The sequence below is a fragment of the Plectropomus leopardus genome, chromosome 15, assembly GCF_026936395.1.
Source record: "Plectropomus leopardus strain MGB_pleo_1.0 chromosome 15, ASM2693639v1, whole genome shotgun sequence".
Classification (NCBI taxonomy): domain Eukaryota; kingdom Metazoa; phylum Chordata; class Actinopteri; order Perciformes; family Serranidae; genus Plectropomus; species Plectropomus leopardus.
Genome location: NC_142190.1, coordinates 23,438,123 through 23,450,343, shown reverse-complemented (window position 1 = coordinate 23,450,343; position 12,221 = coordinate 23,438,123). Strand labels below are relative to the sequence as shown.

Genomic DNA, 12,221 nt, shown 5'->3' with positions numbered 1-12,221 from the left:
GGGTCCGTGTGATAGTAATGGCCTACTTTACATGTGTTTTTTGGAGTAAAACAAATACACCTGAGGTAGGTTTAACAACTTATTGATGGGTTTTTTCAGGACCTGGTCCAGGCAGCAGAGGAGGCAGACCTATTTTTTTCAGCTGTTGTATTTTTGTCTCCCATTGGGTGGCGCTGATTTTCCTCTACTCAGATTTAAAACCTTGATTTCTTCTCCTGAACTTGTTTCATTAAATTTCACCGTGGTGGATGAGGTACCTGAGGGCCATGCTAGAGTAAAAGTACAGATTTTTTTTTTTTTTTAAAAAAAAACAGAAAATGACTTTGGTAGAAGTTTAAGACACCTATTTGAATTTTACTTGAGTAAAAGTCGTTGAGTATCTGATATATACTTCACGTTAGTATCAAAAGTATTTTTATGATATTAAGTATTGAAAGTAAAAGTACAATATAATACTGTTAACACAAAAGCAGATTTTTGAAGTTTATTTTTTTGAAACATACACTAATTTTAAAATGGAGCACACATTATTCTTACAGAAAATTTAGGGGTTTTTTTTGTTTGTTTTTTTACAACTTAAAGGATTTAAAAACAAAAATCCAGTTTTTCCTTCCCTACCATTCCTTCATTCATCCACCCATTCCTTCCTCACTTCCTTCGCCATCTAGTAGTAGTTAGATGCTGAGACGCTTAGAGGAAGTACAAGTATTCATTTTATTTAGGAAATGTAGTGGAGGAAAAGTGAAAGTTGACAGAAATATAAAAACTCAAGTAAAGTAAAGATTACCCCCAAAAAAAACAGAACTTCAGTGATGTAATGTAATGACCCTCGTTACATTACATCACTGAAATTTCGACAGGATGTAAGAAAAGGAAAGACACACAAAACTTAAAAGCTATGGTGATGATTTTAATGAAAACACATTTTTGTTCACAAATACAGGATTGTATAATAAGAAGTTATAAAAATGTCGATGAAAGCATAGCATAGAGTTTTACCTGTAGACGACTTTTTTTTTTTTTTTTTTTACATAGACATCAAAAATATAAAACATAATTGGTCCAAATCCAGACTGAAGCTACTGTATAACAAACATAGTTCTGATTGTTTGGCAGCTATTTATTTCACTGTATTGACCTGTCCAAAAATAACATTGCATCTCCATCTGTCCAGCAGTCACACAACACAATAAACTCTACAAAGGAATCAAACATATAAACAGGCTGGAGAAAAAGCAGTACCCATTCTACTTTCGTTAACATGTCAGCAAAAACATCAGTGGAGATGCCCTCAGGCAGCCTGCTTCAGAGGATTCGACTCTGTGTCTTGCAGGATTATTCCTTCCTTTGGTGGCTTTTTGGAGCTTCTCCCAGCTCCCCTGTGTTTAAAATAGATAATACAAATATGGATAAATCTGTTTGCCCCTTTCTCTTTTCAGCTGTCTGCTTTTTTCATGAGTAAACCACCATGATGGACTTACTGTAGCCTAAATGCCTGACCTAGAGGCTTCCTGTGTACTGTTACTTAACCCTTTAATAGTCACACTAAGAAATAGCTTGTGCAACTGTACATCTGTACAGTTTGTTAAAAAAAATGTGTCAATTTCTTAAAAAAATATTTTCTTAGTTCAATGCATTGTAAAACGTGAAAAAGTCAATGTAATATAATAGAAATCTGAAAATAAAAGTAACTTTATACAAAAATGACAAAAATGAATCCAGTAAAAAAAAAGAAAATCTATATAAAATGTATGTAAACTGTCAATGTTATATAATAAAAATCTGAAAATAAAAGTAACTTAATAAAATAAACAAATAAAGAAAATAAATCTAAAAAAATAAACCAGTAACAATAAACACAAACAATGATAAATCTAGTAAAAAATGTACCATAGAAAAATACCAAAAGGGAATTTAATATGATTAAATACAACTGATTAGAATACAGTATACATATAATATACAGTATAATAAAAAGAATTAAATGCATCATATTAAACCATAAAGTCAATCTGGGTTTTGCAAGTTTTTAGTGAAGCAATATGATTGCCAAAAATGTCAACCATGCAGTAACAATGGCTGTTAAAGGATTAAAATGTAATGCGGGCCACAAAACAATATGCAGGTGCAGATTTTCGGCTATTCCCTTAACTTAAAGGAAAACTTCACCCTGAAAGCGGCCATTTGTTTATCAGTTAGTCAGTGTGTGTGAGCGTGAATACATGAAGGAAACTTTGCTTTTCTTGTGTGCTTCCACAGGTAAACGGAGAATCCTAAAAAAGACACACATTACTTATGAACTGCAGTAAACGGGAGCAGTATTTAACAGCAGCAAAATTATATCAAAACATCCGAAGCCTCATTTATCCAGTCATGAATGTCAACGGAGCGCTGTGCCTGCGCGCAGATGTACGTTTGAGCTCATTATGCATGCACATGCTCAGTCATGCTCATAGCCATTACTCGTAGATAAGAGTATTTTTACATAGATTTAAAATAATCTAATAAACAACTAGATACGGGATGTCAAGATGACCCTTCATTCATTTCAATAGAGTTACTCACCTGGCACATACTCCAAAAAAAGTTTTTAGCTTTCGGGTTTACTTCCACAGTCTGCAGCCCGCTGAAAATGTGCAGTACTATTTTATCTGCTGGCTGCGCTTGTGAGCTCCTGATTGGCTCACAGACTTTACATTGTTATGATGTCATAGATTTTTAATTACAGGATCCATGGCTCAAAAGTTCATATTAGAAAGAGTCGTAATTGACGTTGCAGTTCCAGGTGTCCTGTCAACAGTTTTACAAACACATTTTTTGCAGTGTTGGTCTATGGGGAAAATGCTTTTGAGGCCCCAAGGGAGTTTTTTCTCTGCAGTGCAGTGAGCGGCCACTGCCAAAAATTAGCCGCAAGGCTTAGCGGCTTTCCCTGGGGGCCTGGTTTTATATTGTAGAATTTCGGGAAGATGCATGTGTTAGGGAATAACTGAGCATACGACTGAATAAATTTGACTAGGATTTTACTGCTCAAGTAGTGAGTGTTTGGAAACAAATGCTTTGATATAGTTTTGCAGCTGCGAAATCCTGTTCACTGCGGAGGCATGCACAAGGAAACCACAGTTTTCTTCCAAATTTATTGTACACACGATTAGTAGGCCTCATTGTTTATTTTGCAGGTGAATTTTTTTTTTTTTATATGTTCCTACCTGTAGTTCCTGCTTGGCTTGTACATCATTTTTGTTTTGTTTTGGGACATGCAGAGATATAAGAAGGAGAACGCATCGATCTTACCTGTCCTCCACGTCTTGTATTGTGTCAGGAAGTGGTGAGCCAAGTGTTTCTGGTAGAAATATTGCAGTCACTCCGCTGAGAATCGGAGCTCCTCCGTAAATCAAACCCGGTATCCAAGGTTTGTAGTCACCCGTGAGAAGCACCATAGGGGCCACCATGGCCCCTACACGAGCCATCATTGATACCCAGCCCATGCCATTCTGACTGAGAGACACAGGAAGAAAAACCAAGCCATAACTACAGTCATCCTTCAAATCAGTGACTGTGGTGTTGCTGATAATGTATCAGTGCTTATAAAAACTGTTATTATTTTCCTAATTTAGGGAAACTTCTGAAATGGCCCCTCTTTTATTTACTAAAAACATTGCTGAAGGGGGAACAGTAGATATCAAATCAAAATGTTCTAAATCAAACAGAAAATTGCAACAAAAACACTAACTTGAAAAACAAAGAATTCAATTGGAAGTTTCACGAATAAGAACGTCTGATAGGAACATGATAATATTTAACTGTACGGGAAATGATGCTTGAATGTGGTTGTTGGCATCAAATTTCAGAAAAAGTTGCCTTCTTCACAGTGCCTGGAGTTTCCAGGAAATAGTGTAACAAGCGAAGACATGAAGTCTGTATACTTTGTTTTTTTCAGTGAAAGCAAATAATGGCCAGACAATGTACAAATAACAGCCAAGGGATAAAATTATATTAACCAGACAATGGATGCAACATGACAAGTTGCTTCTGATAGTCCCAGTAAATCCATGAGCATGAGGCAAAAACCCTCAGATGTTTACAAAAGCCTGTTGAATGCATAGTTTGAAGAATGTTTTAGAGGCAGAAGTGCATGCAGGATTTACAAAACAAGCACCAAGAAGTGGTGAGAGACTTTCTAATAATCCATCACTGTTTAACCCTAATGTCAATCTGGTAAAGGTGGACAAACTTTAATCTTTATGTGCCTATCTGACCTCTGACCTCTGACAATGAACTGCAAACTAACAAAATATACATCGCGTGGCCAAGTTATTTCTGTCCCATCACAAACCCTAACTATGCCCTATGTACGAGATCTGATTTTCTCAAGTAACAAAATTAATGGAAAACAGCCAAATTCCTTGAAAAAAGAACAAACAAACAAAGGAATCAACAACTAATTGACCCGTATTTTTTGCTAAATAAGACTTACCGAATTATGGTTGGGTACAGTTCTCCAGAGTAAAGGTAGCAGCAGTTGAAGGAGGCAGCAAGGCAGCCTTTACCTATCACAGCCAGACTGGTGCGTGCCATCTGATAGTCTGTAGAACATGCAGTATGTTATTCAACATGTATGCATGCTTTCTAACGAGACATAGGTTGTTTGTTCAAGATGCTCATTATATATTAACATTTATTTACATTTATTGTTAGGGTGGCAACCTCAAGTGGACATATATACATATATATATATACTGTTTATATAAAATAAATAGAGACAAAGTTCATGGAAGTCGGGGTGGATGGGGTAAACAAAACAAACACAGGACTTTGACCCAGGAAACCACTGTTGTTATCTTAACCCTGCATATGGGTCTGGGCAATATATCAATATTATATCACAGGACTCTTCCAGCTGTTCTGTTATTGCCTTGACCCACTTACTCATTATATCCACATCACTGATGATTATTGCTCAAAAATCATATTTAGTAAAAAATTTATTAAAGTGCCATTAGACAACCCTACAATGTAATCGCAATATCAACATCAAGGCCCAGCCCCACTTACACATAAATTCACTTATAAAACTTACTTAATTTAGGTTACCTACATTACCTTAATTAAGCTGTACCTTAAAAGTACATTTCACTTGCAAAATAACTAGTTGTATATCAGTTGCTCACTGCATGTTACTTTGACTTTGTCAAGAAAACGTTGTTTTTCTTGCATGCCTCCATGGTGAAGGGAGAATCCAAAAGGCAAATAATCTTGATATATTGAAGTTATTGGGGACCGCCTTAAAAAGCATCGAAACTCTATCAAAACGTGAGTTTACAAACGTTTGCAGTATAATGTAAGTCTTAAATGTTCAGTCATATGCTCAGTTCTTTCTAAACATGCATGCATTTATGCAAAACATTACAATATAAAACACTTCTATCCATGAATAGCGGCCGTTAGCATGCCTGAGCACACTCCTGACTTTGAGCTCCACTTGAGCAGCGTTCAATCGCTCGTGCACCCTGAGGCATGCCACTTGACTATGCATGAGACTGTTTGTACTGACATGAAGTACGGAGTAAATATCTGTATAAATAAGGCATTCATAAATAATGTTCACCTTTTTTTGGATTCTTTGTTCGCTGTGGAGGCATGTGAGAAAAACAATGTTTTCCTCACAAATTCAAGGTAACACGCAGTGAGTAATTGATACACAAATGGTCCCTTTGCCAGTGAAGTATACCTTTTATGTTACATTACAAACATACTTTTTGGGCCCGAACACTGATCTTTTTTTAAGCCTAACCGAACCATGACCATTTTATAATGGTAACCACATGTTTCAAACTGTGAAATGTAGGGGCACAAATTTCAGAAAGTCTCCTGCAGATCGTATTAGAGGGTCACAACAAACAACCTGTGTGGTCTTCTGGGTAAGAGGAATTGTTGGTTGTAACATACCATAAGGCACCAGCAGGTTGATCAAAATAGTGATTCCAGCGATGATGAGAGCACCAGATTGTGATGGACGCCGTCCAACAAAACTCATAGTCACAGTTATGACGACTTTAGCAGGGATATCAACAGCTCCGAAGATCACTTGGATTAAGTAGATGTCCACCCCAAACTTTTGCAGGTCCATGGCAAGGCCATAGTAGGCAAAGCTGGTTGATAACCTAAAAACACATGCATTGTATCATTGCAAATTCATAGAGGGCTCTTGAGAACTGTCATTTTTCAAGGGTGGGATGTACCAGACAGCACTGAGGCAGATTGTCATATTCCTCATTGTGGGTGTGCGGAACAGATCCAGGACAGAGTAGGAGCCCTGCGAACAGGACATTTCTTTCTTCATGGATTCCTGCAGCATCTATGCATGAAGACAATAGATGGAAGACATCTATCAATTTAAATTCATTTTATGCACAATTGTAAACAGAGATGCAATCACACAAACACACTACGTTACACATACTTACTTTTAGGTCAATTTTTTCTCCTTCTTCACGCCGTCCGTTAAATTTGGCCACGCTTCGAAGGTTCTTGATGGCTTGTTCAGGCTTATTACTCAGAGCTAACCATCTTGAAGACTCATGAAACCACCTGTGTGAGATGTTTCATCAGTTTATTTGTGCAAATAACTGTATCTTTGATCACCAAATCTTAGCAATTTTAAACAGTTCTGGTTGCAATCCGAACTTGTATTTGCATGTCAGTATTTGGCATCTCACCATGAGATGAGGAAGAAGACATAGAAGGGCAAAGACACGGCCAGGGTTAACCACCTCCAATCCCGGATGAAGTAGGCTATGACTGCCAGTAGCAACTGTCCCACCGTGTAACAGTAACCAGTTATCGTTCCCACCACAGTTCGCACACGAGTGGGGATCCACTCCACAACTTGAAATGAAAGAATCACAAAATAAGTTATACTTTATAGTATTTCATCAGCATGCATGTGGACTCCATACAGTTAAAGGTCCAGTCTGTCAGATTTTGGGGGATATACTGGCAAAAATGGAATATAATAGCCTATAATAAGTATGTATTTGTTAGTGTATAATCACCTGAAAATAAGAATCGTTACCTTAGAATAGAATATGTTTTTGTGACCTTAGAATAAGTCATTTATATTTAAATAGGGAGCAGGTCCTTTTTTTTGTTTTTGTTTCTGCCAGCATAATTGGCAGCCAATCTTGCAACAAGAGCATCGGAAGCAGCTGATTTATTTATTTTTTTAAGTGAAACTGCTTTATGCAGTGTTTTTACCAGTTTAAATGAGCTTGTCCAGGTTTTTTTTGGATAGAAGAACGTCTGTGGATAATTTGGCTCCAGCTAAAAAATTCCTGACTTCTGTATCTCAAATTATCATAGGACAAAAGGTGAGCTCAGATTAGCATCAGCTTGTCTCCGCTGTGCCAAACAGAATTGGAAAAACAAAGATTTTAACATGAAACTGCTTTATTTAGTTTTATTCCCGATTTATATCAGTGGGTGTGTTGTTTTGGAGAGGAAGAGACCTCTGTGGATAATTCGGCTCCCATTAAAAAAAAAAAAAAAACCCTGAACAATAACCAAAGGAATTCTAAGCTGGAGAAGTTTCAGCTGGTTGCAGGCTGCAGTTCTCACCACTAGTGGCCACTGAATCCCCCGTGAGTCTCACATACTGGACCTTTTATGTCGTTTTACACTGATTGTACTCCATCCAACTAAATATCTTACTAAGTGAGAAGGTGTTGAGCCCCAGGCCAGACAGAGCCATGCCACAACCAAAACGGAACAGGCAGAAGAGCGGGAAGGAGGTTGAGAAGGCAGCGCATGTCCCCGACACCGCCATCAGCAGGTTAGAAAGGATCAGGAGGATGCGTCGACCATATCTGGTGGCCAGGTGGATTTGCAAAGAGTGAGATCAGACTTTTAATTAGTTAGAATTTCTGAGCACATTAAGATATTTCAAATCGTCTTATGTGATTGTCTTCATATTTAAAAGTTACATAAATTATCGATTGTGCCAGTTAACTGCCTTGTTAGTGACAAAATCATTTAACTAAAATCAGTCGGGGATAAGATGAACGTTACCGGTCGGCTAGACCTCCAAAGACAAGAGCTCCAACAAGTACTCCTCCCATGTAGACTGTCTGTCCCATTTGCTTCAAAGAGCGCAGATCACACACCAAATGCCACTGACAAAAATGTAACACAATTTAACACACATGACAAGAAAACACATACACATGTGAAAAGAAACAAATGTAGTCCTACATCAGATATGATTGTGGTGCTCATCTCAGTCATGTTATAGGACCATCCATCTGTGCATCCCTGCAGGTCAACATCCTGAGCATCTTCCCCTGAACCAGAGGTCCCGTTTTTAGCCAGGAGGTGCCACTGTGGGGTAGCGTAACGAAGGCATCTCTGGGGCTTCCCTGTCTGGTCTAGTGGCACTGTGACAAGCAGCGTTTCCTCCGGGCTCAGCTTGGACTGAGAGAGGTTTGTGTGCGCGCTGCAGAAGTGAGGAGGCACCGCGGCCACAAAGTTCTGCAGCAGATTGTGACTGGCCATCATCAGAACAGGTATGCAGAGAAGAACCACATGCAGGATCTGGAAGCGTCCCGTGCCCCCCGCCTGCTCTAGGAGGTCACCAAATGCCATAGTTATAGAGAAATCCACAAGATGTTAATGGCACTAGATTCAGTTGTTGGTAGGTTCCTTTGATACTTGGATGTGCAAAAACAAAAGAAGTATGCTCTAGCACCTGTGAAAACATTGAAACATCAGAACATCAGTTGCGAGAACACACTTGCGTTTATTTGTCCTGTCCATTTAAAAGCGGTAATAATGCCAGATTTGATCGACTTACCTGCTGAAATAATCTTCTCTTATTGCATAAAATATCTACAAAACACAATAAGAATGCTGGCTCACAAAGTGTAGCACCTTCATGAAAGCAACTAACATGATACTGTCCATTCAAATAAAATCCAGGCAAAGTGTTCCAGAAAGAAGTCCTAAAAAAAAAAAGCAACAAAAAGAAAAAAAAATTAAAAAGCGGTGAAAGTCATCTTGGTACTGCAGTGTGTTAAAGTGAGTAATCGGCTCTTGAAATTCCAACGGCTTTTCAGAACTTTGGATTATTAGAAGTGCAATGTAACCTCTTGAGGTATTAGCAGCTCGTTCACTGAACACTGAGGTAGAATGCGGAGTCCTTGCTGTGCAGGAACAATGTCTGGTTGAAGTGTTTCTGTGCAAGTGAGCTCCAGCATCAAGAGAGGGCACATAACTACGCTGTGCTCTTTTCCCCTGTTTGCACTGAGGTGCACCCCCTGTCCTTTATTGGTTACTTAATGAAGGACAGTGTGATAGAGGGTCTGTGTGTCTGTATGTGTGTGTTTGTGTGCAGTTGCACTCATGCATACACATTTCAGGTCAACAAAGTAAGTTAGTTTTGTTAGTTTTCCTTGTCAGTTTAAAAAAAAATGTTTTCTGTAATTTTTTAATCTTCTCTGTGTTTATAAGTGAGTATGGGCAGGTTTCTAAGATTATTTTATTTATTTACATTTTATTAAATTAAATAAAATTGTAGTATTAGAGTAACATTTTTGAACAAAACAGGAGAGAGAAATAGCTAAAAAAAAACAAAAAGTAAGATAAAAAATAAACATAAAAAGGTAAAAGAAAAAAATAGATAAAATAAGCAAAGACGTTAGGAAGTTAGGATGCAATTGATCAGAGGATGCAGAGGATACAGCATATTATTATAAATAACAATGACAGGTGCCATAATTACACACTGACACACTTGTGTGTGCATACAGATGCATATGTTCATGCACACATTCTTGTGTGTACCCATGTAATGTATAAATGGGGAGGCATCACTATAATGAATAGCACATCACCGTCTTATTTATCATCTAACAGGAGGTTCAGTGGTGATATTGTGTGTTTTATACCTCACTCATTTTCCCCATCTATCTTCAATTTGCTTATTTTTCTAGTACACCCAGTTATACAAAATTCATTTTGAATTATTGAAGTTATCTTCTTCTGTACTTAGTTTAATTCATTTTTCTGTATTACCTTGGAACAAGTAAGAATCTTTCTCCTTGATGTTTCTGCGTGTTTTCTCAACTCCTGTAGTAGGACAACTGGGGAACTATTTAATCAAATACCAAAACTTTTTCTGATAGAATTTTCCAGAAGCCTCTTACAGCTTTAGTTCACTGGATTACAGGTAAAACGAGGCGTTCAGCCAATGAGGCAAAAAGGAGAACTAAAAAGTAAGTGTTTAACATAAATTGCAAAAGATGCTGATAAAAATTCACCACGAAACATCACCATGACCTCAGCTCATCCTCTGTCACCTCTGCAGTCAATAAGTGACCATGTGACGACAATTCAGTCATTGACAGCTGAGGTGTTCTGACTCAGTCACGTTATGCTGACTGAGACTTACAAAACAGGACCAAGAGTAAAAAGCAAAAGAACTACAACACAGCACTTCAGTTATTTGTATTTTTTATCTGTATTGCATTTGCAGTGGGAGTACATGCAGCTACAATCTGAGTCATGTCTGCCTTTGTGTCCTGACGATTAGTTTTGAGGAATGTGTGCTTGTGTAATGATCAGCATGAGATGTCAGGCTGAATGAAGCTGCAGGTGCACCAAAGCACAACAATAAACTTTCAGTTTTTTCAGCTGCGAGACTCTGATCAGGCAAAGATTTGTCCTGTTAAAGTCCTCCTTCATCAGGGTGTTTTGCAGTCTGAGCCCTAAAAGTATGGATATTTGATAGACTATGTTAAAGGCTGTGAAGAAAAGATACAGCCATATACAGACTTTCCAGGGAATCAATTTTTTTGTGGAATTTGCTCAACAGAAGAACAGCACAGCTGAAAGCAAAGGTGAATTCAATGTTTAACTCAGAAGGTAAAAACCAGGACAATGCTCTAAAATCAACTGATATTTGTTTTCTAGGTTTGAATGAGTGACCAAAAACAAAAGAGAAATACAAAATAGTAAATACAGTAAAGGGATCAGGTATTACATATCAAATATTTCTTGAATAAGTTACGACCAGGCAGAACTGATGGCCATAGCTTTTTAGTTTTTATTGACCTAAAATACAGTGCGTGTATTTGTGTGTTTAGACGAAGGGCCAAAACGCAAAGAGAAAGCTATGTTTTAAAAGTACCATTACTAAGACCACGCTCCCAGTAAGCGCCCCAGGCTTTGAAGCCATTTTTTTAGTGGCTAAACAGTGAAATTACAACTTTCAAGTCCTTCATGTGTTGCCCAAAAATCTTTTCACCCATAGACTTAAATTGTAAAAGAGAAGTCTGTAGACCAGTGGATAAATTAATGTCAGCGTCAAAACCCCTGTGAAATGACTAGTTTCACTATCAGGCTTTGATCTATTATGTACGGTACCATTTTAAAAGTTTAGAAGTCACACAATTGATTTACGTGATCTCCATTCAAGTTAGCAAAGTGGACGTACGAAGCTATCTCTAGTGAGCCTGCTTTATGTGCACAATAATGCACCTGATAGCACCTGCCGTGTCCGGCCGATACACGTATAAGCGGCATTACTCAAAGACGAGATAGGATGGAACCTGTCTCATGTGCACGAAACGTGGCAGGATGGGGTGAGGTTGACGGTAACGATGTTATATAAGGAGTATGAGGACACCTGTATGGCGGGTGGGAGGTGAGGTGGATGGGTCAAACAAATGCAGAATCTGATGCAGGCATTCGCTTCCCGTCTGAATGTGATGTTTTTTCTGCACATACCTCCGTGCCCCCTTTCCCTGAACCCCAACCAACTGTGCCATTGTTTGTGTTTGTTGAAGTCCCGCGTTGGTTTCCATGTGCTTTTGTTGCCTAAACATAACCACGTGCAGCGTCATCCCACCATGTGCATTTGTTGACGTCGTGGTAGTGGCATCTCAGGACGTAAAGAAGGATACCTAAAACAAAATATGTTGACACATAAACCCACTGACAAAGCCATAATTTGTGATGACTTGATGATGAGAAATTGTCGCAGGATCAGAATTTAAACTGACATTGGAGGCCAGCAAAATCATGATTTTCAGGTGGTGTTTAAGTGCTGCCTTTGGCATCAACTTTTGTGTTTGTTTTTAATTCATTTTCTTTTTGGGCTAGCCTGGTAGGCAGTTGTGCTCACACTTATAATGCCAACATGCTGATGTTCATGGTGTTCATCATCGTAG

General features: G+C 38.2%; 1 protein-coding gene across 2 annotated transcripts; it reads right to left on the bottom strand.

The window, feature by feature from the left end:
* Nucleotides 1–889: 889 nt before the first annotated feature.
* Nucleotides 890–9,355, bottom strand: slc22a6l (solute carrier family 22 member 6, like). 2 transcript variants are annotated; one of them, XM_088088736.1, is made up of 12 exons: nucleotides 9,138–9,355; nucleotides 8,846–8,993; nucleotides 8,248–8,740; nucleotides 8,065–8,168; nucleotides 7,708–7,862; nucleotides 6,717–6,885; nucleotides 6,465–6,588; nucleotides 6,240–6,355; nucleotides 5,947–6,161; nucleotides 4,475–4,583; nucleotides 3,292–3,495; nucleotides 890–1,379 (listed from the first exon to the last, which is right to left on the bottom strand). In XM_088088736.1, the coding sequence occupies exons 3-12, from the start codon at nucleotides 8,635–8,637 to the stop codon at nucleotides 1,292–1,294; spliced, it is 1,674 nt and encodes a 557-aa protein (XP_087944862.1). In that variant the 5' UTR covers nucleotides 8,638–8,740; nucleotides 8,846–8,993; nucleotides 9,138–9,355; the 3' UTR covers nucleotides 890–1,291. The 2 variants fall into 2 exon arrangements, with proteins under 2 accessions (XP_087944862.1, XP_042355759.1); XM_042499825.2 differs by having other exon boundaries at nucleotides 8,846–9,355.
* Nucleotides 9,356–12,221: the final 2,866 nt, after the last annotated feature.